A 27,493-nucleotide genomic window follows, 5' to 3' on the forward strand; every position below is an offset into this window, starting at 1 on the left:
ATATTTTATTTTTCTGTCCATCGAATGAGACCGTGAAATACAATTATTCTTCAAATTCTCTAGTTTATGCTATACAGGTGGAGGAGCAAATCTTTCGCTTGCAAGGGTATCTATCAAGTAGGTAACAAATATATGAGACGGAAGCAAATGAACCGAACGCCGTGATGTAGGAGAGAGCCAAGGAAAGGTAAACAAAAATAGGTAACAAGAGAAGCCGAGGTAGAAAAGTTGAGTCGTGGCTCGTTCTAGGGCTGGAACCGAAGCCGGAACTCCTTCCCCCTCCTCTCCTCGTTGACCTTATACAGAAACCGAGCAATGGCATCCTGCTCCGAAATAGCTGTGTTGTTGAAGTGTTTCCGCACCGCAGACGCAAGCTGGGCCTTCGACACTCGTCCCTGTGCCGGAGCCGAGAGACGATGAAGCACCTTGTCCTGCCGTCCCGTATTGTTAGAAGCTTCCTGTCTTAATTTGACGTCCATATCTGTATCGATCTGCATGCTGTCATCGTGTTGTTGTCGGTCAGACTGTAACTGCTGCAGCAACTGTTTGCGCCTGATGGAAATGGCTGTTGCAGAACCAAGGCCGGGCCCCTGTGAGAGGAGGATGGAGTTTATCTGTGAGGAGAACGCGCTGGGACAGGGGAGGTTGTATGCGTAGCGGTATTCGTGGAGGACGGACAAGGGCATGGTGCTCCAGTTTATCTGTTATTTTGCTGCGGTTAGAACTTGTTCCATGAGAGTCTGGATGGATGGTGGGATCCAAAAGATGGACGTACAGAGGCCTGGGACTCGACGGTGCCGCTCTCGTCCATGCGTTGATCTGCAGCAGGGGCCTTGCCTTCTTTCAACGTTGCATTCGAGCCCGTGCTGGGAGCAGAGGTGTTCGCTGCGGCAGACGAGGTGGTGGCTGCTGCGGGTTTGCGGCCCTTGGTGGTGCCCTGGCGCTCGCGCGTGCTGGACGCTTCTGACCGCGAGTCGTCTGGGACAGCACCAGCGGCGGCGGCGGAGGTAGAAGCAGCAGCTGCACCAGCAGAGGCAGCACCAGCACCAGCCGAGGTAGCAGTCGTGGACACGGGACGCTGGCGGGGAGGAGCCATGAGGGTTAAGGGGGATTTCGAACAAGACCGCGGATTGCGGTATTTACAGAGAGCGGGAGAAGGGGGACTCTGCAGGGGTCACGGTCGAGCGAGGGCTGGCGTGGTAATTGGAGCGTAGGGAGCGAAGAGACGGAGGGCTAGCGAGAGGCAGAGGCGCAGAAGCAAGCATGTCCGGCAAAAGCTGGCTGTCGAGATGTCAAAAGCCGGCGTCGCTGTCGACGGTTTTCTTTCAGTCTTTTTTTTTTTGTCTTTTTTCCGTTTTATTTAAGGTTTCGATGACGATTTGACTTTCGGATTCGCGTGGGGTGATTAGTAAGCTTACTAATAAACGCTGTGCCAAAGTTTTGTTCAAAATGATATTTTCCGCCTCCTGCATTTATCTCTCTACGAGTTAATTACGGATGCCTAGTGACCCTCATTGCGAGTGAAGCTGCACCGTTCAAGCCTGACATGGCATCATGCTGTGGATTTCGGCTGCGTTATTTGTATGCCAATGGTCTCATAATTGAGAATGATCGCCGTGGCTGGTCTAAAGTTGTGTTGAGACGGCTTAACACGGCTGCCATCCAGCCTTCTCGTGAGGATTGGTTAAAATATAGTGACCATTAAGCCACAGGCATCAGCCATAACTAATGAGCAGAGGTTTGTCATTCGCCACGGCAAGATCTACCTTAGCTATTCAGTTGTGAGTTCGATAGTTAGCTCTCCAAGTAGACCAGCAGATATGGGGTATCATGACTGAAAAAGCAGTCGAAGTAGCGGAATTGGGAAAGGATTCTCTCAGCAGCAAGATATAAAAATGGCCTGGTTATCACCATGATCATGATGCTGGATCCTAAGTGCTATTCCTCCAAAAACTATATATACCTATTTTCCAACTGAACCGATTCAATATGAAATTTCTAATCATCCTCGCGACTCTTCTTGCTGTCGTACAAGCGAGTTTTCCGAAGGAGTTCTTTCAGCAAATTAAATGCGCGGCCCCGTGTGTACTTCGCAGTTTCAAAAAAATACCTTGCGGTGGGAAGACTGTTCTCTTGACCATCTGTGACAATGTCGACCGTATAGAAAACACGGCAGCAAAGTGTATTGTTCAGAAGAACTGTAATATTGACAGAGGGTTGCGTAAGTTCCCCTCCCTGAATCGAATATGACATCATATTAGTGAATTAACCGTGATTTGTAGTCACGCTGGTGGCCAAAAAGTTTAAGGAAACGTGTCCGAATGAGGATGGAAATGAGAGTGGAAATGAGAGTGGTTGAGGGGGACTATAGGTATAGTCTGGAACTGCGATCACCGCAAGGGAGCAAGCTTTTCGATGCGAGATTTAGTGCTGTGTGGCTGTTTGGAGATGCTATGTGTAATGCCAGATATGGAGGAATAAAAGACCAGGAACTGATCACTTGTCTGTCTATTTGTCAATTACTTTGATAACCGCCCAATTGCTCGGATGCCACCCTCCAATTCATCTGCTTACCCATATACCACCCAACATACCTCTAAGCAGCGGACAGCCAACCTTGGCAAGGATATTTACTATACGCCCTTTCATTATGATATCGATTTCATGAGTGCCCCGGCCCCCGCAGGGCTATAGTGAGTTCTTAAGGTTAAATGATGGACAAGTCGCCAGCGAAGGGTTTAAGTTAATTCTCCCCTTCCCGCTGCAAGCGGTTAGCCAATAATATAACTTATTTTTACTTAATAATAGAATTATCTAGTTAAACTCCCACCTCTCTGCGTGTTTATTATGTAACTTTGATTCTACTCACGATGACTACCATTCACTGAGCTATTCACTAGGCACCGCGGCAACGAAGGTACTTTTAATATTCAAACGGCTGTTGGTAAGAATAAGAATAACAATCAATAACGGGATGGTACAAGCTGGTTGTCTACTGATTATGCTTTTTCAATGCTCGGTTCTGGGGCCACACAATTGCTTTCAACGATTGCTTTCAACGTACTCCCTGATCTGTTCGCACAGGCGCGCATGCTTTAGAAACTCGCTCTCTGGGATGAGATAGGGGTAGTACGTCAAGTTCATGCATCTATTGCAAAAAAAGCCCCAATCAACCGTCCCATCCGGTAGCAGGTACGGTAGTCGTATGGATGACATATTGCAGTAGCCGTTGCTCGGCTCACTCAGCCATACTGGATAGCCCGTAGGCGGGATGCGGGACTCATGTCTAGGCTGTTCTGGTACGACGTCGTTTCGCCTCTCGGGGCCGAATTTACAGTAACAGGATTGAACCAGAGGGAGAGGAGTAGGACTCCCACATTCTCTCCCGAGGCATGTGATAAAGTCGAAGACCAAAAGGGTGCCGTGGCGCTTTACAACCTTCACTGCCTCCCTGAGAGATATCAGGCGCAGACCTTCAGCTGGCTCCACACGATTAGAAGAGTGTCTGGCTGGGATGGCATTCATCACAACTAGATCTGTCCTCCCGTGGAAGGGAAAACAAAGTTCCTGCTCCATATTGTCAATGGGAAGTGCCCAAAAGTTCTGGTTCATTTCCAAGCACGCAATGCAGCATCTCTCGCCCGTTAGAAGGAACATGTATCCACCAAACTCTCCGCATTCGGGGCAGTCGCGGGTGCGTAGAGTCTTATAGAGTTTCTGCACCGTGTATTCGCTTTGGAGACCAGCTCGGCGAATCGCTTCAAGGGTATACGGTACGTGCTTTACAATAGCATGATACTGCGGCAAATCGTTGACAGTAATGTTTCCGCCCCTAGATACGCAGAGCAGAGCAGATAGCGACTTGAGGTCGAGTCTATATAGGATCTCATGGAGAAGCTCTAGGGGTAGTCGATCAAGGGTGCCTATAGATAGTTTATCGGGGCGGTACTCGAGAGTAAAGTATTTTGGGTTGCGAAAGTTGATACGGCATTCGTCTAGCTCACGGGTAGCAAACTTCCTGAGAAGGTACTCATCTGACGCATTCACGGTCATGATGACTACATGAATCTTCTCACGGGGTATAATATAGACGATATTGATGGCTGATGTGATAAATTCGAATATGAAAAGCAATAAAAATAGAAAATAAAAACGAGCTGAGGAAGAAGTCTCAAAGTAAACAAAAAGTAAGGTTTTGAGCCTCCATTTAGAGTTCGTACCGCCATCCCGTTCAGCCCTATACGAGGAAAGCGCGATGTGTTAATCACACACACCTTCCTCGAAAGTGTTGAACTCATTTGCACTTTCCTCGTCCGGCATGTTTGTGGCTTTCATCCCATCTTGGAAGGCACTACTCCATACGTGCCTTCCTTTTGTTGCCAGAACAGGACTTTACAGACTCATAGATCTCGTCCATGAGTAGTATTTTTTGAGTCGGGAAGAGCTTAGTTAACTGGATATAGAGCTGCCCTCTATTAAACATGTTGAAACATTTGAGAGGCAGGCCAGCAACACTGGAGGCCTGAAAAAAAAAGGGGGAGGGGGGGGGGGGGGGGGGGGGGGGGTATCTTGGAAGGGAGGCAAAGCTATAGCCACTCTATAACTGAACTCTCTGTTGAGCTGAAATTGGGTCGTCGACGCTGATTATTCCTGTTCTGTGTCGAGATAAGAGATAGATATGCACAGGGCCATAACTAGATAACTAGATAAGCAGTCAATGGCTAGGCAAGGCACAGCCGCCAGGTTCCGGTTTGTCCACGAAAACCTGCTTCCCCCCAATATGGCATTGGGAAGCAGAACGAGGCGAACTTCGATGACTCTGGGCAACTTCCAAGAGATGTAGAAGTCAAGTTCTTATCTTGATGTATAACATTCTCAAAAAAAAAAAGCATACCGGGATAAAAGCGCTGAGATTGGTGGAGATCAGGTGGGCCAGGCAACGAGTTACCAAAAGTAGCAATCCAGGGGAAAGACGACCCTTTTCTTGTCGCAGAAAATGCCAAAAAAGAATAAAACAGCATGCGCGCTCAGACTCAGATGCATATCTTGTAAGAAAGCTGCAGCGGTGCAGTGCAGTGTAGTGCAGCGCAGCGCAGCGCAACGCAGTTCAGTTCACCAAGAACGCCTAATGAGGGAGGGAGGCCAAGTCCGGATGCAAGTACTGTTTTTTTTTTTCCCAGCCAGTCTCCCCGCCCGTCCGTCATGCATGCATGTAGTTACAACTCGTTTCAGACAGCTCTGATATGCAGGTTGAGTGTCAGCGATGCAACTAGTTAGTTGGTAGGCTGCTGCGTACGGAGTACTGGCTGCATTAGTTACCCAGAGAGCAACCCGAGCGAGCGGAGGGGAAAAGAAGGAAAGCGGGAAACGGTGATGCGATGGATGCGTCAGCGTCAACGTCCACGTCAAAACATAAAAAAAAAAAAAAAAAGAAAGCCAACTGCTTTTCCGATGTGGTGGTTAGAGATACTAGTATCAGGGAAGAGAACGTGGATGGAGGTATCCGGGGAGGAGGATAGTTAGTGTTTGTGCAACCATTCGCTGCCAGGCTTGCACTGGACTGGTGGAGGATCACATGAAATGTACATACATACTCTGTGCCTAAACGCATCACTGTTAATGTTGGTTGAATAGGCTTGAATGTAGCATCTGAAGAAAGACATGGTGAAGATGCGATGTCGAGTCGAGGCCGGAGTCTAGCCCTGCTGAGGAATCAGAAGAGTGTATGTGTGCGTGTGAGAGTGAGGGAGATAGGGAGAGTCTGGTATCTGGTTAAGGATGCAGGTACCTCGCCTGTTGAATATCCAGGAATATGCCAAGTTCCACAGGGCCAGTCGACCAACGTCCAGACCGGGCGGCCAGCTGGCCTGAGTTAGGTGTTGACTCGGAGAAGAGAAGGCTAGGTACCCTCAACCAGCTGACGAAGTGAATACCTATCCTGACAGTTTGGAGGAGTGAGCTTCAAAAAAGTTGATAAGTTGAGCACACAGTATAACTAGTAAGCCGAAGACGAAGACGAAGACGAAGATCCACCGCGGCTCTATCGACAGCCCGCGGGAGAGGGGATGCCATATGCCAGTCCCATCCAGTCCCAGCCGGCCCCCCATGGGCAAGCTGCTGTATACTGCTTAGCATTCCCATGCCATGCTCTGTCGTTGGATAGTTAGCTTTTTTTTCCCATGCATCTGACTAACTTAGTTAAACTAGTTAACTAGGTTCCAAGTCTCTTCTCCGTTGGAAGAGCGGATGCTCTGTAGTACATAGTAGTGGTAGTAGTAGTAGTAGTAGTAGCAGCATGTAACTAGTAGCTGTAGGGGAAGGTTGAAAATCTAGCTCTGGGGGGACTGGAGAGCTTCCGAAGCAGCGAGATGCAGGCACGGCTTCTTCCTTTTTTTCGTCTTGCAGGTAGAAAGGGGGTGGAAGGGGAGGGAGGGGGGGGACTTGGTTCCCCGACGGGAATGTCTGGACCAAAGGCAGGCTGAGCATCGATGAGAGGATGGAGGTTGTGTACTTTATGTACTACTTAGTTGTTTATGTCATGACGTAGAGCATATACCTAAGTATTATAAGTGTAGAGGAGAGGAACTATAGGTGACTGTGCACAGGGATAGGAGACTTTCGGCTGCATGCTTTTTCTCCGTATAGTTAGTACGGAGAACTAGTTAACTAGCTAACTAGTTACTGGGGGGAGGGGGGGAGGGGAGCTGAAGAGTTCTCCGTAAATAAATGGCCCTCCAGTCGACCGTGTCCGCGTTCATGCAGGGAGGAGGAGGAGGAGGAGGAGGAGGAGGAGGGCTAACACTAGCTAGTGATGCCCGTCAGAGCGACACCCTTGTCCTGTCAGAAACCTAGGTATGGGGGAAAAACGAAGAGGGTATAGATATGCGGGTTGTTCAAGCGGTACAAGCGCTAGTCTCCCTGGTAGATAGGATAATACATAATACATGTGCACCGAGAGGAGTTGATAATCATGTCCGGCTATTGATCTTGACCCTGGCCCTGACCTCTGACCTTGACTTTGGCCTTGACCTTGACTTTTTTTTGACAGATCTACAGGTCTGGAGGTCTGGAGGTCTAGAGTCTGCAGGTGAGAGCAAATCGTACGACATGGCAGGGCTCATCTAGACCAACTCTGATAAGAAGGCCGGGTGTAGATAATGTGAGTGTATGACTTGACTACCCGATAACACCATCGTTATAGACGAAGAGTACCTGACGGAAAGAAGGGAGAGAGCATTGCTGGAGAGAGAGAACAGTGAGAGAGAGAGAGAGAGAGTGAATGCCAGCCGTGGACATGAGAGAGTACCTGGTGACCCCCTCGTCCGGGACTTGCTGCGGAGAACGCCGGTCCCTTGCATGCGCTGCCTGTCGGAAGAAGCGAGAGAGACAGGAAGAAACACACTTTTTTTTCGACTAAGAGAGATCAACATCGACGGAGAGAGATGGAGATGGAGATGGAGATGGAGATGGAGATGAAGAGCAAGAGCAAGAGAATGAATAATGAGGCGAGAAGGGAGAGCAGAGAGATTACTGGAGCGATGGAGGATGGAGATTTGATGGGAATGGAGATGGAGATGGAGATGGAGAGATGGAGGGATGGAGAGATGGAGAAAGGAGTATGGAGAAGGGCAAGGAGGCTTGCTGTCGAAGTGGCGAGTCTCTTTCTTCTTGTCTTCTTGTCCTTTTTAGTCTTGTCCATCTCTTGGTCTTGTCTAGCTATCTATCTATCTGTCATCATGAGTATCTGTCATGCAGGACGAATATAGCATCAACAAGTCATTAGCCGACGACGGCCTATAAGTTAACTTCCACCACTTCTAACTTCCACTTGTACGGGGAAATTAGCCCCTGTTTGTTATATTAATATAACTATTATTTTATTTTTTTTCTTTTAATGGATGTAACTGTCACTTCGGTAACAGCGGCCGACCGGAAGCCCAGCCCCGGAAGATCTCGAGCCTTAGGGCTTCTCTTTTTTACTACTGGTAGAGTAGTTAACTCGCAGTAAGTAGTAATAATAATCTTCATCTGTCGCCATCGCCGTCATCTCCCGACTTCCGTCCTCCCGGCCTTGGCCATCAAGGTAGACAAGGCCATCCCATCTAATTACATTCATTACAGCCTAAAGCCCAAGCCCAAGCCCAAGCCCAAGCCGAAGCCCAAGAGTCAAGACTACGGAGAACCAGGGACTTAACTACTAGCGCAGGAGAGTAATGTAAGTATGTACATACACTGGAGAGAGCCTAGTGAGTGAGAGATGTCCGTGCCTGATGCATGTGTCAGGGAGTGGCGTGGCTGGCTGGCTGGCTGGGGAAGCAAAGCGACTTTTCTTCTTCTTCCCCGGATCATCTAGGAGAATCATGAGTAAAAGTAAGAGGCATGAGTAAGAGAGAAGGAATATGAGAGTAAGAGAGAGAGACAGCAAGAGTAAGAGAGAGAGAGAGGCGTGGTGAGCCGAGGTCGTTTCAGTGGGCGAAGAGCAAAAGGGAGATCCAGAAAAGGGGTCGAGGAAGGCAAAAGAACAGCCAAAGGCAAAAGCAAAAGCAAAAAAAGGCAGAAAACCCAAGAAGGAGACAAGGGGAAAGATGGAGCTGGAGCTGGAGCTGGAGCTGGAGCTGGAGATGGAGAAGACCAGGAGACGACAAGGAGACTCCGCGTGGCCTGAGGGTGGCGAGAGGAAGAGGAAGACTCAAGAGGAAGACGGCAGTAAGAGAAGAAGACTCAAGTAAAGAATAAGAGAGCAAAGAGAGCAAAGAGAGAGAGAGACCAGTCGGAAGAGCCAAGGACGACCTCGTGGGCTGCAGCAGCGCAGGTGGCAGCCGAAGGGCGCAGAAAGACAGTCAGAGAAGCCAGCGAGTCGTAGGCTGAGGGAGGGCGGAGGGCGATGGCTAGTAGGGATGCCTAGGGATGGCTAGTAGTAGGGATGGGTTAGGGACAAGTTAGGGGATAAGTTAGTGTAGCAGTGGGAGCGACAGAGAGCAACGCAGTGCCTAGGAGGATCGTTCAGTGTGGGGTTTTTCCCTTGGGAGCGCCGGAGGGGAAGAAGCTTTGCCTTTTTTTTTTTTTTATTTCTTTTTATTTCTTTTTCTTTTTTCTCTTTTTTTGCTCTTGTTTTTTTTTTTTTTTCCTTTTCTTTGCTTTTTCTGCGTTTCTTCTTCTTCTTTTGTTTCGTCTTTTTTTCGTCCTTTTTTCGTGGCTTCTTTTTGTCGTCGACAGTTTTTGGCTGCTGAAAAGGCCTTCTTCTCCCTCTTTAACTCTTTGCCCTCTGCTCTCTTATCTACTCTACTCTACTCTACTCTCCCTCCTAGTCTGCTATTACGTCTACTACGTCTATTACGTCTTCCTCTGCTGACTTTTGCCGTGACGTCCCCAAGTGACGCTGCTTGGCTAGGCTGGCTCGGCTGACTCTGGAGGCGTCTGGCATCCCGACTACTTAAGGACAGCCTTCCCCAGACTCCCAGACTGACTCCTAGACTCCCCGTACCACCACCACCACCACCACTCCAACATCACCACTACTACACTACTACAACACCATCACTGCTACTGCTACTGCTACTACAACATCATCACTTCTACAACTACAACATCTACTACTACAACAGTATAAAAGTCATTCAAGATAAGAAAGATGCCGGACGATAAGCCGGAGCTGCCGCGGCCCTACAAGTGCCCCCTCTGCGAAAGGGCCTTCCACCGCCTCGAGCACCAGACAAGACACATCCGCACTCACACCGGCGAGAAGCCGCATGCCTGTCTCTTCCCCGGATGCGCAAAGCGCTTCAGCCGGTCAGACGAGCTCACCAGGCACTCGCGCATCCACTCCAACCCCAGGAAGCCCGGCAAGCATCACCACCACCACTCCCACCACCATCACCAGCCCACCGCCGCTGTCGGCCCTGCTCCTTCTCATACGGCTGCTGGTCCTGGTGCTGGTGGTGGTATTCTCGATGGCAAGGCGAGGTCGGCTCCCGTCAGCCAGGCGGTCTCTCCAAATGTCTCGCCGCCTCACTCCTACGCCGTTCCCTACGCTGCTCACTCGCCCTCGACACTCAACCCTTACGCCAGGCCCGTCACCGTCTCTGCGCCCGCCTCGGCTGCCTCCACCATGGACATCAACATGCTGGCCTCCGCCGCCAGCCAGGTAGAGCGAGACCACCAGCTCGCTCCCTCTCCTACCACCGCCGCAGCCGGCACAACCACAACCACAAACACAAACAACTCGACATACAGGCATCGGACGGGATACAGCCACTATCCTCCCTCCATGGCTCCGACACCTCCTGCAGCTCCTTCCACCACCAACAATAGCTCGCCATCTCAGATGCAGATACCCCCTGTTCCAGGCCTCCCCCAGGCACCGGCCAGGCTGCCCTCGCTCTCCGCCTACGCCATCTCCATGACCCGCTCCCACTCGGACGAAGAGCACCATCACCACCACCACCACCATCACCATCACCACAGCAGCAACGGCCACAGCCATAACCACAACCACTACGCCTACAGGACGAAACGGTCTCGGCCGTCTTCGCCCAACTCCACGGCTCCTTCGTCTCCTACACTCTCTCATTCTTCGCTCTCTCCCACGCCAGACCACACCCCGCTGGCCACGCCCGCCCACTCGCCCAGACTAAGGCCGTACTCCTATGTCTCGCCGGACCTCCAGCTTCCGTCCATCAGACAGCTGAGTCTGGCTGCTCATGCTCCTGCTCCCGCCCTGGCGCCCATGGAGCCTCACACAGACACCTCCTCGTCTCACTCCACTCTCACCCACTCCACTTACTCTGCTCCCATAACGCCTGCAGCCACAGCCACAGTCACCTCTCCTCTGGGGGCCGGTGTCAAGGGGCCCTCGATAAGCGACATCATGCACCGTGCAGATGGGACGCAGCGGAAACTGCCTGTGCCCCAGGTGCCCAAGGTAGCCATCCAGGAAGTCCCCTTGGACCTGGACAGATATTAATCTTCCTCTTTTCTTTCTTTTTCTTTTTCTTTTCTTTTTTCTTTTGGGTTATTGAAAAGTACGGGGTTTAGATGGGGTTGGAAAAGTGCATAGACATCACCGCTTCTTTTTTTTTTCTTCTCTAATTTTCTTACCGCTTCTTACTATTATTACCTATTTACTATTACTATCACCATAGATGGGCGGCTTGCTGTAAGTAAAGGCTTATGGAACATGAATTAATCTTCACTATCCTTTTTTTTTTTTTTTTTTTTTTTTTTTTTTTTTTTTTTAACGTTATTCACTTTTACTACACTCTCTTGTAGAAGTGCTCGCCCGTCGACACCACCCTCACCTCGTCTCCCACGCTTATCTTGAAGTCTACAGACGTTAGTTAGCATTCAGTAGAAACGGCAGAGACAAGTATCGTAGAATCGGAGTGAGTGGCTTACCTGGCCTGCTCGGCACCAGCATCATGCCCAGACAGCCGCCCTTTGCGCCCGCGTCAATCACCCGCGTCCCCCGCAGCGTCTTGTCCGGCTCAACCGCATGTCGCTCTCCCGTGTCCGGGTCGACGTTGGGCAGCTTGCACCTCACCGTCCGACAACACACATGCACATCCACTCCATCACCATCTTCCTTCTCTTCATCTTTATCTCCATCTCCTGGTACAAATCTAATCATCTTCCACGCATCCTCCTCATACGCCCGGACTCCCTCCAGCACCACATTCGGCCGGAACCGCCTCACACTCAGCTGCGGGATAGCATACTTCGTCCGCCCATGCATCTCCCGCAGACTGCCCATACTCTGCATCTGCAACGGGTACTCGTCACTAAACGCCTTGTCAGGAACATACCCCAGCTCCCGCTCGCTCGGCGCATTGCCCACCGCAACCCGCACATGCTCCGGGTGCACCCTAAACAGGCCCAATGGCTTCTTGCTGCCTAGAAACTCCGCCAGCGCAGCAGGGACATGCGTCGCATACCTCGTCGCGCGCGTAGGGATGCTGAACAGCCGCAGCTCTTCGAGGGGGTACTCGCTGGAGTCTGCCGCCGGCGGGTTGAGCGGGATGCTAAACCACTCCTCGCTCTCCAGCAGGCCGAGCTGGATGCCCAGACGGGTCCAGGGCGGTAGGCGGGAGGTGTCGCGTGGGTAGAAGATGAGTAGCACGCCGTCGGATTTCACGCTGTGAAGGCGCTTGTCGTAGGTTGGGCTGGAGGGGTCGGGGAGCCAGATCTCGGGGCGTATCAGCGCGAGACGAGAGTATGTGCCGTTTCGTAGGGTTTTGGCGTCCCAGTGTCCGCTCTTACCGTCGTCGTTGCTGTTGTCGTCGTCGGTGTACTCTGCGAAACAGAAGCGGCGGTCCCAGGCGAGTCCGCTGTCTTTGAAATGCGTAAAGTTGAACTCGATGCCTCGACAGGATTTGATAGGGTAGGCTATCAGCGCCTTGATGCGTGGTGTCGGCTTCTCGTTGTTGTTCTTCTGGCCTGGTTTGAGTCCGTCGGGGCTGTATTCGTGCTCGTCGTGCAGGTTCGAGTGCCCGTCGTGAAGGCCGAGTTTGCGGCATCCCTTGGGCGTGCGGGCTCGGGCTCGTCGGCTCCTCAGCTCGTAGTATGCCATCCCCATCACGGGGAAGACGAAGAGTATGTATAGCAGCGCAATGGCCACGGGAACCGGCAGGTTCAGCCGTGGCATCATCCCGCGAAGGAACAGCATCTTTCCTCTCCCTTCTCTTTCGTTGTCTTTTGGGTATCTCGGTCGATTTGAGACTACTACAACAGCGGCCCCCCCTTCAGCCCTTATATATAGCCAGCTGCGTCAAAGGGCGCGGCCTGTCTGTCCAACGTCAAGCAAGGCCCAGGTCATGGGCTGGTATTGCTGCGGGAATCGTTTCTATTATTCTTTCTGCATTATTGGCATCTCACTGCATACGAGCCTATTCACGGCAATTAGTCAGTAAATTTTTCGCCTGTCTGGTTCGGCCTTTGCGAAACGATTGGAACCCTTACCTGGCCTTATCTGGCTTCCTCCGGCCCGGCCCACGCCCTTCGTCGCTAGGTCCGGCTGTCCGGCGATCTCAGCCGTTTTGCTGGAAAAAGGCCGAGCGTGCCTCGATCGATCAGCTGTGCCAGCCTTACGGACCACACTCAGAGCAGAGTTCGCCGTTTCGTAATAGTAATAGTTCTGGGGTGATGAGCGGCGGTGATCGGAAGTGAGTGACTGAGTGACTTGCGGCTGGCTGGCTGGCTGGCTGGACCTCGGCTGGTTGGTGTTGATGTTAACTAGTTAGTTAGTCCCCCGGGGATCAAAAGACAGCTCCACCGGCCTCAGGAACCTCCACGTCGACGCTCGACGCTCGACCTCATGGTAGAGACCAAGCCAGAGGCAGACGGATGACGATGGACGGCGATAGAGCTGCCATGGACGGCAAGATGAAGAAGTTCCTGGCCTACCCGGAGCCTCGAAAGGGGTGAGTCGATGGCTTTACTTGCACTTACTTGCAACTTGTACTGATGAGTACCGCTGACGACACAGGCCGGACGTCGCATACCGCAATGAGCGGAAGCAGAATCCCACCATGAGCGGCCTCGTGCTGGTCTTCGCGGCTTTCGTGTAAGTCTCTCTCCTTGATATCGCCAGTTGTCATCCTCGCTGATGGGCGTCGTGTCGTGTCGCAGCTTCGAGTACGTGGGCATGATTCGACACCTCATCTGGAAGAACGCCGGATTCGCCAGCCTGCGCAAGATCAGAAAACAGCTCGAAGACTACGAGCCGCGAGTCGACCCGACCGTCGTACCGACTTCCGAGATCCTTGAAGACGATGACGCCCTGCAGAACCAGGAAGCAGAAGGGGAGAATGGCCAGAAAGTTTATACCGCCGAAGCGCAGCTGGCCTCTACCGCCGTGCCGCCGCGCGCCAGATACTATACGGTGCAAGACTACCATGACATGTACGTCTCGGGTGAACTGACGCCGACGGCGGTAGCAAAGGCCATCTTGCCGCTTATACGCCGAGATACTACGCCGCCGGGAGAACACTCTGCGGCCTGGTTCGAGACGCGGGTTGACCTGGTTCTGGCTGCGGCTGAAGCGTCAACCTTACGGTATAAGCAGGGATGCCCACGAGGACTGATGGATGGTATACCAACCGCCGTCAAGGACGAGTACGACATTGACGGGTACAAGACTTGTCTGGGCTCCTTGAACGATTACACAAGCGATCCTGCCTCATCCGGCGGCTCCATTGCCAGCTGGTGTGTAAGAAAGCTTGAGGAGGCCGGAGCTGTCGTCCTGGGGAAGCTCTCCATGCACGAATTCGGTCTGGGTATGTATACTCTCGCTGAGATATATATATATATACTACATAAACAAGTATTAACAGTCGATGTAGATACCTCTGGAAGTAACCCGAACTACGGCACTCCCCTCAACCCGTACAACCCCAAGTACTACACCGGCGGCAGTTCCTCCGGCACCGCTTACGCAGTCAGTGTCGGACTGCTCCCCTTTGCCCTCGGAAGTGATGGCGGCGGCAGCATTCGCATCCCATCCTCGTTCTGCTCCGTCTACGGCCTCAAGCCAACCCACAGCAGAATCTCCCACCACCCGGGCCCCAACCATTCCAACACCTGTGCCGTCAACGGGCCCATAGCGGCTGACCTGCAATCCCTCTCCGCACTCTACCGCATCATAGGCTGCCCGCCACCAACCTCACCTTTCCTGCCAGTCTCTCCAAGGCTCGCGCCCTGCAATCCCAACGGCGCCAAATACCTCGGAGTCCCCGAAGCGTGGTTCTCCCAGGCAACTCCCGCAATCCAACGTCTCTGCCGATCCGCCATCTCCACCCTCGCTGATAAACACAACTACACCGTCGTGCCCATCCAGATACCCTACCTGGTTGAAGGCCAGATCGCACACGCCGTCACCATCCTCACTGACGCCGCGACTTTGCTCCCCGATACATCCAATCTCACAGCCCCGAATAAGATACTGCTTGGTCTGGGTCGCGAAACGCCTGCTACGGATTACTTGCTTGCTCAGAAGCTTCGTCGCTTGCTAATGCAGCATCTCTCCTGGCTATGGAAGGAGTACCCGGGTATGATCATTGTGACGCCCACGACCAGCTGCGCGGGCTGGCCGATTCGGGACCAGAAGGAGCTCAAGTACGGTATCAGCGATGGAGACCAGACGCTGAAAACGATGAATTTCATCTGGTTGGCTAACTTTACTGGTCTCCCTGCGATTAATGTGCCTGCGGGCTTTGTAGTTCCCGAGGGCGCGAAGAACGAAGGCGAGATCGCGGAGGAGAGCACCGAGGGGAAGATACCGATTGGGTTGATGGGGACGGGCGAATGGGGCAGTGAGGATTTCCTTATGCGTTGGGGTCTGGATGTTGAGAATGTCGTGGGTGATCGCAGGTCGAAACCGCCTGTCTGGGTGGACGTCGTTGCTAAGGCGAAGCAAGCTATGCAATCCGGCGTGTAGATATAATATAGAACATTAACATAGATATAGACGGGTTCAACAGCTAACGAGGACCTTGATATTGAGGCGGAATTAGAGTTTGGCCTTATCGATAAGCCTTTCGCGTAGGCGCGTTTTCGCGTCGTCGTAGCCGCTTAATTGAACCGCTTAAGTGACTAACACCTCCGACTATTATTACCATTGATGAGGGATTCTCTGTCGACTGCCGTCTCGATGGCCATGGTGAGCCATGAACAGAGACACAGCTAATTTCCAGGCAACACCAACACGTATGTATTTATACATTCTATGGTAAATAACAAGTTGTTAACCGGCCAGTAGTCCACTCGCAGAATCCTAGCCAATTACTCAGCTCATCGACCGGAAGGACTCCCCTCTCTACCAGCCTACCACACCTCGACAAGGCACTGATACCCCCCTCAAATCATGCTGCAAATACGCCTGCCGATGTTCTCCCCGCTGCATCTCAATTTGTGCTTCCGGGATGGACCCAGTTAGGTCCGAGTGCGGCTGGCGCAGAAGGCGGGAATGCCAATGTTGATTCTGGCAGCAATAATGGGAATGGAGACGCTGAAGAGTCACAAACTCCTTTGTCACCGGGTATTCGCAGAGGAGAAATCACGGAACTCTCTGGACCACGAGGATCCGGCAAGACGTCTCTGGCGTAAGTCGGCTTGTTTCCTTCCCTTCCGGTGCTTTTACCATGCTGAACCTACCTTACCTAGTATGACCACTGCCGTGAATGCATTGAAGCAAGGAGAGACAGTCATATGGATAGGTAAGGCAACCCCTTCTACATTGCATTACTATCGACATGCGACTAACTAGGGGGGCGGGCCAGATACCGCTGGTCCCATATGCATGTCCAGGTTTGAAAGGATGCTATCAAGAGACAGCACCCCTCTTGAAACCCAGGACCGACTACGGAATCTACTCCATTTCCAACCTACCACGCTCGCCCACCTGCTGGCCCTGATATGCCATCCTATCGCTGACTTCCCGCCACCCAACACAGGTCTGATAGTGGTAGATTCGATATCATGTCTGTTTGGCTCGGAGTTCCGATCCAAGCTCCCTGCAAAGCTGGGCAGCAAGGCCAAAGACCTCCACGGTACAGGGTCAAGGGCCAACAAAGAGGCGCAGGAGTCCAAACTCTGGTGGAAACTGATAGGTAGCTTGTCCTCGAACCTTAATGCTCTTGCGTCTCGGTTCGACTGTGCTGTGGTCGTGGTCAATGAGATGGTGACTCGGTTTCGCTCGGGCCAGAAACCGATGCTGCATGTTGCGATATCCGGGTATACGTGGGACACGAGCGTGGCTACGCGGGTGATATTGTACTGGCATTGGCTAGATTCTGGAGTCAGCGAGAAGTTTGGTATGGCGCGGATCAGGATTGCAGAGGTGTTTAGGGCGGGCAAGAAGGCTGTTTTGCCCCGGGCCGTGGAGAGGATTGTTCCATTCCTTGTGGAGGATGAGGTATGTTTTTTTGTCTTTTATTGAGGTTAAATGATGTTTTTATTTGCTGATGTTAGCTTTTTAAGGGCCTGACTGAGTTTATGCGGCTGCCGATTAGTCTGGGTGGTACAAGGGGCACGGTGACGCCTGTGTCTGCGAAAAGGAAGCTTGACGGGGATGAGCTTCTTGGAGCTCAGCTCCCTCGTCGGCCTAAGATAGGGCATGATAGTGAGGAAGAGGAGAGCGTGGAAGAGAAGGAGGAGAAGCCAGAGGAGAAACTAGGTGAAGCCGTGCTGGCGAGTACGAGTCTACCTGCCGAGATAATGGACAGCCAGGACGAGGAGGAAGATGAGGAGTGGTTGGAGGCTGTTGATCTACAGTCTTCTACCGAGCCGAACACCCAGCAAGAGGAGGACGATACAGAGCAACTGCTCCGGAGCATGGTTGAGGGCGATGTCTAGATAGATAGTAAATTTGTTAGTGCCAGATTACTATATGTAGTAACCAGCACGAATGCTAAGAGAAGCGATAAATATAGCATCTTGGTCGATCTTGGGTCGGCAGAGCATTTTCGTATCGCGGTTCGATAACCTCCCCGACTCCGATGCAGCGAATGGTATATAAACCGTTATCTAGAGCGTTGGCGAAATACACTACCATCTCACATGCCTACAATAACAACGTCAGGATCAATCAACAATAACATCCATCGTCACCATGCTACTGAGTCAACCCTGGCGAGTCGGCCTGACAGCCCTCGGCATCGGCTTCAACGCGTACACAGTGCTGGTCCACACCACCTACGGCTTCACCAGGGTGCTGCCCATGCTGCGCTCGCATAAGAGCAAACTCTACGACATCATCGGCATCTGCTTCCAGCATCTGATGATCCTCCCCACGATCGGCAGTAAGTCAATGTCATGCCACGGATCCTGAAACTAGACCGTATAATCCCACAATAATAATTAAAACATCATGCCATGGCTCAACCCCAACCCTCAACCCCCCATCCGGAGCTATATACCCCGTGAAACTATTTCCCTCCTGTGCATCAAACGACTTTTTTTCCGCGCTAATGCAGGACAAACATCGACTAACCAGCTAATAATAATGGGTAGTAATATTGCAGCTGAAGTGGTTCCACCACGGCATCGAAGGTCCGTTCGAAAAGCCACTTTTCTACACCTACTTGTTGGGCAACTTGGCGTGCGGAGGGTGGTATGCATCTATGGGCGTGGTGAATCCTCTGTTGAGCACGGTGTTTGCACCACTGGCGTCGCTGCTTTGTGTTCTTTGATCGATGTTTCTATCAGTTATCCTTGTATAATATATGAGTCTGATAATCTCCAATGGGAATGTTTGCTGCTAAGGAAGTAGATGTTTGTCGAAGTTTCTTAGTAAGTCGGGCAGATCCGGGGAGAGGAAGAGAAAAAGGGCTGGGCCGGAGGGACCGCGGATGGAAGACACATGGGAAGCTTCGTCAGTCTCCGAGGCCCATGGATGGATGGTTGGGTGGTGGGAGGGTCGGGCATGAAGAAAATTCCCCGGCAGCTTCAGACTCCTGGTCGGTATTTATTTTCATAACTCTTCTCCATACCTAGAAGGAGATCTGCCGCATGCAAGTGCTCGGTCGCAGCAGATGCTAGCAAGCAAGGCCGGCGTCTAGCAAGGATGGCAGTTTTGAAGATTTGCTTTGCTGCTTATCTTATCATCCGGGGGGGGGCGAAGATGCCTCGGCTGTTTCCTTTTTGAGACTGAAGGAAGAAAAGATGCTGCAAAAAGAAGCCATCTTAGTCATCTCTTAGTCATCACTAAGAAGGGCAGATTTTTTCTGTTGGGGAAGAGGTGCTTTGACGCTAGACCTCTTTGGGTAGTCAGTTGTCCGGTACAAAAAGCGACTTTGAAGTAGACGACGAGAAGAAGAGAAGAACAGCTAAGAGAAGACAATTAAAGAAGAAGATGGGAAGGGAAGATAGAGGATAGAGTGATGAGAGAGATAAGCGATAAGATAAGAGATAAAAGATGACGACGAAGGACTGAAAAAAAATAAATGACGACCGGCAAGGAGTCTCTCTTTTTTCTGTGGCGACGCTCTCTCGGCTCGATGATGTAGTTTGTTGGGAGGCGAGGCCAGCGCCGTTGGAGGGCGTATTACTTACATAAGCACGTATCGTCATGTCACGGCTGATCGACTCTGCGACTCCCAGGGGGGCCATCAGGGCCATCAAGTGCTCGAGAAACCCCCAGCAGCAGCACCATCGATGCACAGAACCCGCTGAGACGAAGCCAGGCCGCAGAAGGGGAGCCCACAGTTGCAATTGACCCAAAGGGGCAGCAGTGGCAGGCCCCCGTCGGACGCTGGCCGCAGCAGCCAACAGCGAGTCGTGTATTGTAAATGCGATACTCCGTACCAGCGGCCGCCGCAAGCCTGCCCCAGCCCGGCCTCCTGCAGCCTCCACTCAGGCACCGCGAAAAGCAACCAAAAGCTTGTCCCATCCACTTCCGCCCCAACAAGACGCGGCGAGGGAGGCAGGCAAAAGAAAAAGGCAAAAAGGGCAAAGATGCGAGCCGGCGAAAGGACTTGCACAAGGAGAATTCGAGGGCAAAGACAGGCAGCGAGAAAGCAGGGAAGACGCAGGCAGCTGACAGGCTCTTCTAGGGCTTTTCCTCTTTTTCCTCTTTCCCCCTTTTCTTCTTTTTGCCTTCTTTCCCACTGGTGGTGCCATCTCTGTTTTAGCCTGCTGGGGGGTGTTTATATAACTAGATCCCGCCATCCTCCTCCAGACTGCATCATCATTCCTCCTGGACAAACAGTCAAACAGGACAGATCTGGTAGACTCTGCTGTTTGCCTCTGTCATCACTGTCGCCGTCGTCGTCGTCATAGTCGACCTTCTGCCTCCTCCGTGGTAGAGTCGAAGGGAGTGCTTCTAACTCTTGCACCTCTCCCTTCAACATCTGTCTATCAACTTGATACCAACATCAACCCTGGGTATTCCGAATATACTAGAACAATAAACGACGACACCATGGGAGACGCCGGTCTGTCGACAGTCCAGCCTGCTCAGGCTCAGGCTCAGGCTCAGACTCCTCAGCAGCAGCAGCAGCAGGACAAGAAGCCGCATATCACAGATACCAAGATGACCCTCGCCAACTGGTACCAGCACGTCAACTGGCTCAACGTCACCCTGATCCTGGGAATCCCTCTGTCTGGCTGCATCCAGGCTTTCTGGGTGCCGCTGCAGCTCAAGACTGCCATCTGGTCGGTGGTCTACTACTTCATGACCGGCCTGGGAATCACAGCTGGTAAGTAGATGAAATCATACATCAAACAATATATATAAAAAAAAAAGGGATATGATGTACTAACGAGAGTAGGATACCATCGTCTCTGGGCTCACTCCTCGTACTCTGCCACTCTCCCCCTGAGAGTCTACCTGGCTGCCGTCGGTGGTGGTGCCGTGGAGGGATCTATCAGATGGTGGGCTCGCGACCACCGTGCCCACCACCGCTACACCGACACCGACAAGGACCCTTACTCTGTCCGCAAGGGACTGCTCTACTCCCACATCGGCTGGATGATCATGAAGCAGAACCCCAAGCGCATCGGCCGTACTGACATCACCGACCTGAACGAGGATCCCGTCGTCGTCTGGCAGCACAAGCACTACATCAAGGTTCTCCTCACCATGGGCTTCCTCTTCCCTGCGCTTGTCAGCGGTCTCGGATGGGGCGACTGGCTCGGCGGATTCATCTACGCCGGCATCCTTCGCGTCTTCTTCGTCCAGCAGGCCACCTTCTGCGTCAACTCCCTCGCCCACTGGCTCGGAGACCAGCCCTTCGACGACCGCAACTCCCCCCGAGACCATGTCATCACCGCCTTCGTCACCCTCGGCGAAGGATACCACAACTTCCACCACGAGTTCCCGTCAGACTACCGCAACGCCATCGAATGGCACCAGTACGACCCCACCAAATGGACCATCTGGATCTGGAAGCAGCTCGGCCTCGCCTACGACCTCAAGCAGTTCCGCGCCAACGAGATAGAAAAGGGCCGTGTCCAGCAGCTTCAGAAGAAGATCGACCAGCGCCGTGCCAAGCTCGACTGGGGTATCCCGCTCGACCAGCTGCCCGTCATGGAGTGGGAGGAGTACGTCGAGCAGGCCAAGAACGGCCGTGGTCTGATTGCCGTGGCCGGTGTTGTCCACGACGTTACCGACTTCATCAAGGACCACCCCGGCGGCAAGGCGATGATCAACTCTGGCATCGGCAAGGACGCTACCGCCATGTTCAACGGCGGTGTCTACAACCACTCCAACGCCGCCCACAACCTGCTCTCGACCATGAGAGTCGGCGTCATCCGTGGAGGATGCGAGGTCGAGATCTGGAAGAGAGCCCAGAAGGAAAACAAGGAAGTCGACTTTGTACGTGATGAGTCTGGAAACCGTATCATTCGTGCTGGTTCACAGGTGACCAAGATCCCTGAGTCGTTCCCGTCTGCTGGCGCCGCTTAAACGCCTTTTTTTTTTTTTTCCTGCGTCCGTCGTTTTGCTGCTTCTTCGACTTGCTGCTTCTTCGACTTGTTGCTTCAGCGTCTTTCAGCGTCCTGCCTCTTCTTCTAACCCGTTTCTTCTTTAAGACATGATGGTTAACGATTTGGTCTCTTTCCTTGCGTAGACGACTAGAGTCACGTCATGAGCCCGTGGATGACTGGCCTTTTTTCTTATCCTCCTCTTCCGATGATGATGATGCTATCCTTTCGAGCCTGGAACTGGAACCATTACCTGCCAACTGGACAGACAGGCTCCCTCCCTCCGACCTGGAAACGGACTCCCCTTCGATTCCTCCCGTGGTCCTGGAACGAAACCTCCCTTTGCCTTCGTTATCTCCCTTTTCATAACCCCCGTCCGAACCGTCGACTATGCCGTGCTATGGCCAGGGAAACGAACAGACCTCCCGCCATCTAATAACTCTGTACTCTTCTTTTCTTTTTCTTATTCACGTGTCTCTTTTATGTGTGTGTCTCTTTGTGCTTTGTCTGGGGTCTGGAGTTACGAGGAACTAGTTGATATGGGGGGAGGCTACAGATTTTTATCCTTTTTCTCGCGAAAAAACACACCACCTACGCTTTCTACTCAGTGTCTTTGTCTACCAAAAAGTGTTTAAACTGCCAGACAATAAAACATAATTAATGACTATGATCATGACCATCCTTAGCAGAGAGACCCATAACTATCATTACGTAAAACTAGCTAGCTGTAACCAACTGCTTGGCTGTCCTTTTTCAACTTCCCAGGGCTGCTCTTTGCTCTCATGCATGCAGTGGACAGCTTCACGTAGCTGCAGGTCATTCTTCTATCTAGATACCTACGTCTATATCTAGATCTGCTCTACTCCAGACTATATATACAGCCACAGTGACCACGACTGGCTCCGGCCAACTGCCAGCTAACAGTTACACAGAAGAAACCGCTTGCTCCCTTGCCGTCATCCTGGCGCTGGCTACGAGGCGCTCCCTCTCCCTCTTCCTGCTCGCCCTCCCGCTCTTCGTGGTCGCCGTCCTCATCCTGGCGCCTGCTCTGCGCTTCCCCGCCCTCGGGCTGCCCTCCCTGCGCGCCGCCCGCCCCGCCTTCGTCTTTCCTCCCTCTCGCTCCAACTTCACAACATCAACACCAACACCAACACCAACATCAAGAGCAGCATCACTTCTTCGATCAACAACCTCGCTGCCAGCAACCACAACTAGACCGCTCACGACAGCTTCAATGGCTCCCTCTGCCCTGCGATCGCCCCCCCAGCCCCCGCCGCTGTTCACAGGCACGCCCACCTCCGTCGTGGAAGACACAAAGCGCCTCATCGAGCTCTCGCGTGCCGTCCAGGATGGCGTCGCCAACAACGTTACTGCTGAAACGGCCTCCTTCGACAAGGTCGTGCTTCCACTGGCCCGGGACGAGAACACCATGGCCCTCGAGTCGCATATCCTGGGCTTCTACCAGTCCGTCTCGACAGACAGCAAGCTCCGAGACGCCTCGACCGAGGCTGAGCGGCTCATGAACGACTTCGGCATCGAGTCTGCCATGCGCGAGGACCTGTACAAGCTTGTCGACGCAGCCGTCAAGAAGAACGAGAAACTCGACCCGGAGTCCCAGAAGTTGCTCGAGAAGGAACACAAAGACTACCTGCGCAACGGGCTCGGACTGCCTGCGGGCCCCAAGCGGGACAGATTCAAGGAGATCAAGAAGCGGCTGAGCGAGATTGCCATTGAGTTCCAGAAGAACCTTAATGAGGAGAACGGCGGACTGTGGTTTACCAGGGAACAGCTCTCTGGTGTTCCCGAGGATGTGCTCTCGGGCCTGAAGAAGGGCGAGGGTGAGAACGAGGGCAAGCTCAGACTTAGCTTTAAATACCCTGATCTCTTCCCCACGCTCAAGTACGCTGTTGAGCCTGAGACGAGGAAGGCGGTTATGATTGCCAATGAGAACAAGTGCAATCAGAACATACCCTTGTTCAAGGAGACCTTGCTCCTTCGTGACGAAGCTGCTCGGTTGCTGGGATACCCCAACCATGCCGCGTTTAGGCTCGAGGATAAGATGGCAAAGAACCCTGAGACGGTCGATAGCTTCTTGGGCGATTTGCGCTCTAGACTGACGGATGGTGGGAAGCAGGAGATCAAGACGCTCATGGAGATGAAGAAGAAGGACGTCGAGGCTCAGAAGAAGGCGTTTGATGGTCATTATTTCCTGTGGGACCATAGGTTCTATGACCGCATGATGCTGGAGAAGGACTATTCTCTCGATCACCAGCTGATTGCAGAGTACTTCCCGCTTCAGACTACTATCCGCGGTATGCTGGAGATCTTCGAGCAGATCTTTGGTCTTGTCTTCGTTGAGATCAAGGGTGAGGAGAGAGCTAAGATTTCTAGCTCGGGCAAGGGCGAGGATATCGTTTGGCATGAAGACGTGCAGGTGTTCAGCGTCTGGAACGACGAGGGCGAGGGAAGCGGATTTGTCGGATACTTGTATCTTGACCTGTTCCCTCGTGAGGGCAAGTATGGCCATGCCGCTAACTTCAACCTGCAGCCAGTATGTTCATCTATACCAATCAATATCTATATCTCTATACTGACTTTGGAGTGCAGGGCTTCATCAAAGATGATGGATCTCGTCGATACCCTGCCACCGCACTGGTCTGCAACTTCTCCAAGCCAACCGAGAAGAAGCCCAGTCTGCTCAAACATGACGAAGTCGTCACTCTCTTCCACGAGCTCGGCCACGGAATCCACGATCTTGTCTCCAAGACCATCTACTCTCGCTTCCACGGCACCAACACCGTCCGTGACTTCGTAGAGGCTCCCAGCCAGATGCTCGAGAACTGGTGCTGGACTCCCTCCCAACTCAAGTCCCTGAGCAAGCACTACTCCACCATTTCACCAGAGTACTACAAGGCCTGGAAGGAACATGCGGGAGAGAAGCCAGATCCCGCAGCCGAGATTCCAGACGAGCTGATCCAGAACCTCATCAAGACGAAGCATGTCAATGCTGCCCTGTTCAACCTGCGACAGCTCCACTTTGGAATCTTCGACATGACTGTCCACGAGCCCAAGGACCACGAGGAAATCAAGGCGATGAACGTCTCAGAGACGTACAACAAGCTTCGAAAGGAGATTGCTTCTCTTGATGGGCCTGAGGTTCTGGGTCAGGGTTACTCTTGGGGTCACGGAGAAGCTACTTTTGGCCATCTCATGGGTGGCTACGATGCTGGTTACTACGGCTATCTCAGGTATGTCTTCCCACTTACACCAATCCTTTAACACAATACCCTGACATATACTAACACCTTGCAGCTCCCAAGTATACTCCACCGACATGTTCTACACCGTCTTCAAAGATGACCCCATGAACAAGAAAGAAGGTCGTCGCTACCGCTACTCCGTCCTCGAAAAGGGAGGAAGCCAAGATGAAATGACTACCCTCAAGGAATTCCTCGGCCGTGAACCAAAGCCAGACGCTTTCTACAAGGAACTTGGCCTCGCCTAGACTCTTCATACATCCTCCTTTTGAGCTTTTACATTCGCCTCCATAAATTATGGCATGCATGTTCTACCGGTGCAAGTTCTGCGGTTGGGTTGTTGTTCATTTAGCTTAGAGCTCGTAACTAGCTAGTTAGTTTGGTCGTTATATCCGATGGTCAAGCAAGTTGCCTTACTCCCCTCTCTTCTCTCCTTTCTTACTACCATAGTCCTAACAAAACTTCAACCCGCTCTATCATTACCGCCTTCTGCAGCTTTGCACCAGCTCCAGTGACTAAGCCAATTACAGGCAGGAAAGTGCACTCACTGTGTTGTGTTACTATCTAAACCCAGCTTGGTTGTTTGTTTGTTTACCCAGATAGAGACAGGAAGGTGCATTTTGTACTATGGGAAGGCTCGATGTTGATGTTTATTTACATCTCAATTTAAACTTTAATTTAAACTTAAATTAATGATAGCATGAACTCAATTACTAATTGAGTCACGTGTATATCAAGGTTCCAACCTTCAACTTTCTTTACTTTGAGGGAAAAAAAACATCTACAAAGTGCATACACCCTAACAACGGCAGACCAAACCAGCATCGGCAAGAAATGACAAGTCAAGAGCAGACGCTATCACTGTGGCCAAAAATGGATTGAGGCGCCGATATCAAGCCTTTGAGTCAAAAGATTTGGAATACCCCCTGCAGCCACACTCGCCTCCAACTGTCACTGCCAGCATACAGAGATGATACCAACAGGCCTATTTCGTCCATTTTCACCCCACCATTTTCTTCCTTTTCTCTCCCTGCGGGCGGTGGGCGCGGCCTAGATCCAGATTCTTCTGGGAATTCTTAGCGATCGAAAACGACGAGTCTATAACCCGGCCACCTGGCGTCGACCCCTGCTGCGTGGGGTGTCACGAAAACCGCCATTGGCTCAACGTTACACCTTACCGATTAGATATGCCTATTGCGAGCCTATTTGAACTGTCCGATTTAGTTGATGGTGTGCCTGACATCTGTTAAAAGACAGGGGCGATCATTAAGGGTCAGCAGCGCCAAAATGTCATAGCAACGTGGGCAGTGGCTTTTTTTCTTCTTCGACTGCTTGACAGATTATTGTCGGGATACCCCGATAAACACGAAGAAGAAGCGGCATGGGTGGTTGTTTGAAAAGATAGATTGGATTCTTTCGGGGTTTGGTATGTGTGACTTTGAAACCGTATTGGTCAAAGGCTGTTGGCCCGCTACATTGATTGTACATAACGCAGGTATCTATACTTGTGGTTTAGCAACTAGGCAAGTTATACCTTGTGGCATAATGATATGCAGATTTCTTGGTATAGATACTATCAAAGAATCTAGACAAGGCCAAGTAAGGGCTCAATAACCTATATACGCATACACTTATCAGAGGGCAAAAATCTATTGCTAGCAGAGAATCTATTATCAGCATCCATTAATTTCTGTGTTTTCATATGGCGTAGAGAATACTCAATTGCATTTAATACACGATGTTTCCCAAATTAGGCCTATGGACGATTTGACAGTCACGTGACACAGCTATTCAACCTGCAGCTTTGAACTTGTTGAACAAGCAAAACAGCAAGACAGAGAAGTTCAATTCCCCACTGAAGCTGTTTGGATATCGAGAAGTTACATCAGACCAGTCGGTTTGAAGATATAATGGCGACTACCGCATCCCGGGACTCCCCCGCTCGACAATCGCCCACTCCGCAACAGCAAGAGCTCAATGCAGAACAGTCCAAAGCCAGCCAACCTCGAGGCCGCATACCTATAAGAACCTACCATTGCCGATTCTGCAACCATCTTCTCGTCGCATCGACACAGGATCTTTCTACGCTTCCTCGAAGACGTGCTCCAGCTTTAGACAATGCGATAATACTGCCTCTACCGAAGAAGTCTGCCCGAGCAGAGGATGAAGATGACGATGAACAGGAAGAGGACGAGGAGGAGGAGGGTAAAGATAAAGAACACAACGAGAAAGACTCGGGAGAGGCTGAGATATCACAGCAGATGGAATCAGCTACGTTGAAACCGAGCTCGAGGAAAGGGAAGTCCTCTGCTTCCTCATCTCCATCGCAACATTACACGATTTTGTTGTCAACAACTACACCGGATAGAAAACCGATTATTCTACGGAGAGCAGATGGGTTTGAGAAACGGCTACTGGTCCGGTGTGGCCGGTGCAAGGTCGTGCTTGGATATGTTCTGGACGAGGTTCACTTTAAGAAAGTAGAGGATAACAAGGGTGGCGCTGGGGGGATGACAGAAGGGGAAGATAGCAACGCCTCCGGCGCAGGAGAACCGGAGGTGATTTATATCCTTCCCGGCTCACTGGTCGAGACAGACGAACTGGGCACTGAGATTAAGATTGAGCAGGAATCCTGGGCTGGGTGGGAGTCTCTTGCAAAGAAAGCTGGGTAAATGAATGTTCACGAAAGTAACGATCTGTCAGTTTTGAACAAGAAGTTGATATTACGATTTCCATAAAATAAAGGCCCAGACACCGATCTCTACCGCTTATCACCAAAGAAAGATACTCTTCGACGTCGTGTGACAGGATGATTTCTGGAC

General features: G+C 51.7%; 12 protein-coding genes across 12 annotated transcripts; 7 read left to right on the forward strand and 5 right to left on the reverse strand.

The window, feature by feature from the left end:
• Nucleotides 1–245: 245 nt before the first annotated feature.
• ARB_01107 (uncharacterized protein) lies at nucleotides 246–1,096 on the reverse strand (the record flags this gene model as incomplete). The annotated part of the gene is made up of 2 exons (XM_003012448.1): nucleotides 246–701; nucleotides 776–1,096. 2 exons carry the CDS (start codon nucleotides 1,094–1,096, stop codon nucleotides 246–248), a joined length of 777 nt encoding a protein of 258 aa, XP_003012494.1.
• A 1,946-nt stretch (nucleotides 1,097–3,042) lies between these two features.
• Nucleotides 3,043–4,335, reverse strand: ARB_01108 (uncharacterized protein; the record flags this gene model as incomplete). The annotated part of the gene is made up of 2 exons (XM_003012449.1): nucleotides 3,043–4,237; nucleotides 4,271–4,335. The coding sequence occupies 2 exons, from the start codon at nucleotides 4,333–4,335 to the stop codon at nucleotides 3,043–3,045; spliced, it is 1,260 nt and encodes a 419-aa protein (XP_003012495.1).
• A 3,088-nt stretch (nucleotides 4,336–7,423) lies between these two features.
• On the reverse strand, nucleotides 7,424–7,699 carry ARB_01109 (uncharacterized protein; the record flags this gene model as incomplete). Its single annotated transcript, XM_003012450.1, has 1 exon — nucleotides 7,424–7,699. One exon carries the CDS (start codon nucleotides 7,697–7,699, stop codon nucleotides 7,424–7,426), a length of 276 nt encoding a protein of 91 aa, XP_003012496.1.
• Nucleotides 7,700–8,270: 571 nt separating this feature from the next.
• On the forward strand, nucleotides 8,271–8,729 carry ARB_01110 (uncharacterized protein; the record flags this gene model as incomplete). The annotated part of the gene is made up of 2 exons (XM_003012451.1): nucleotides 8,271–8,370; nucleotides 8,470–8,729. The coding sequence occupies 2 exons, from the start codon at nucleotides 8,271–8,273 to the stop codon at nucleotides 8,727–8,729; spliced, it is 360 nt and encodes a 119-aa protein (XP_003012497.1).
• A 182-nt stretch (nucleotides 8,730–8,911) lies between these two features.
• Nucleotides 8,912–9,424, reverse strand: ARB_01111 (uncharacterized protein; the record flags this gene model as incomplete). The annotated part of the gene is made up of 2 exons (XM_003012452.1): nucleotides 8,912–9,226; nucleotides 9,338–9,424. The coding sequence occupies 2 exons, from the start codon at nucleotides 9,422–9,424 to the stop codon at nucleotides 8,912–8,914; spliced, it is 402 nt and encodes a 133-aa protein (XP_003012498.1).
• Nucleotides 9,425–9,631: 207 nt separating this feature from the next.
• On the forward strand, nucleotides 9,632–10,963 carry ARB_01112 (C2H2 transcription factor (Crea), putative; the record flags this gene model as incomplete). Its single annotated transcript, XM_003012453.1, has 1 exon — nucleotides 9,632–10,963. One exon carries the CDS (start codon nucleotides 9,632–9,634, stop codon nucleotides 10,961–10,963), a length of 1,332 nt encoding a protein of 443 aa, XP_003012499.1.
• A 369-nt stretch (nucleotides 10,964–11,332) lies between these two features.
• On the reverse strand, nucleotides 11,333–12,661 carry ARB_01113 (MOSC domain protein; the record flags this gene model as incomplete). The annotated part of the gene is made up of 1 exon (XM_003012454.1): nucleotides 11,333–12,661. The coding sequence occupies one exon, from the start codon at nucleotides 12,659–12,661 to the stop codon at nucleotides 11,333–11,335; it is 1,329 nt and encodes a 442-aa protein (XP_003012500.1).
• A 978-nt stretch (nucleotides 12,662–13,639) lies between these two features.
• Nucleotides 13,640–15,430, forward strand: ARB_01114 (uncharacterized protein; the record flags this gene model as incomplete). Its single annotated transcript, XM_003012455.1, has 1 exon — nucleotides 13,640–15,430. One exon carries the CDS (start codon nucleotides 13,640–13,642, stop codon nucleotides 15,428–15,430), a length of 1,791 nt encoding a protein of 596 aa, XP_003012501.1.
• A 229-nt stretch (nucleotides 15,431–15,659) lies between these two features.
• On the forward strand, nucleotides 15,660–17,346 carry ARB_01115 (uncharacterized protein; the record flags this gene model as incomplete). The annotated part of the gene is made up of 5 exons (XM_003012456.1): nucleotides 15,660–15,699; nucleotides 15,752–16,094; nucleotides 16,156–16,208; nucleotides 16,272–16,906; nucleotides 17,053–17,346. The coding sequence occupies 5 exons, from the start codon at nucleotides 15,660–15,662 to the stop codon at nucleotides 17,344–17,346; spliced, it is 1,365 nt and encodes a 454-aa protein (XP_003012502.1).
• A 2,566-nt stretch (nucleotides 17,347–19,912) lies between these two features.
• Nucleotides 19,913–21,397, forward strand: ARB_01116 (uncharacterized protein; the record flags this gene model as incomplete). Its single annotated transcript, XM_003012457.1, has 2 exons — nucleotides 19,913–20,189; nucleotides 20,262–21,397. 2 exons carry the CDS (start codon nucleotides 19,913–19,915, stop codon nucleotides 21,395–21,397), a joined length of 1,413 nt encoding a protein of 470 aa, XP_003012503.1.
• A 689-nt stretch (nucleotides 21,398–22,086) lies between these two features.
• On the forward strand, nucleotides 22,087–24,919 carry ARB_01117 (uncharacterized protein; the record flags this gene model as incomplete). Its single annotated transcript, XM_003012458.1, has 4 exons — nucleotides 22,087–22,125; nucleotides 22,247–23,965; nucleotides 24,022–24,662; nucleotides 24,727–24,919. 4 exons carry the CDS (start codon nucleotides 22,087–22,089, stop codon nucleotides 24,917–24,919), a joined length of 2,592 nt encoding a protein of 863 aa, XP_003012504.1.
• Nucleotides 24,920–26,581: 1,662 nt separating this feature from the next.
• On the forward strand, nucleotides 26,582–27,343 carry ARB_01118 (uncharacterized protein; the record flags this gene model as incomplete). The annotated part of the gene is made up of 1 exon (XM_003012459.1): nucleotides 26,582–27,343. The coding sequence occupies one exon, from the start codon at nucleotides 26,582–26,584 to the stop codon at nucleotides 27,341–27,343; it is 762 nt and encodes a 253-aa protein (XP_003012505.1).
• Between the last annotated feature and the right edge of the window lie 150 nt (nucleotides 27,344–27,493).

This window comes from Trichophyton benhamiae (assembly GCF_000151125.1).
Source record: "Trichophyton benhamiae CBS 112371 chromosome Unknown Abenha-F-W-21b08.fp109, whole genome shotgun sequence".
NCBI classification, from domain to species: domain Eukaryota; kingdom Fungi; phylum Ascomycota; class Eurotiomycetes; order Onygenales; family Arthrodermataceae; genus Trichophyton; species Trichophyton benhamiae.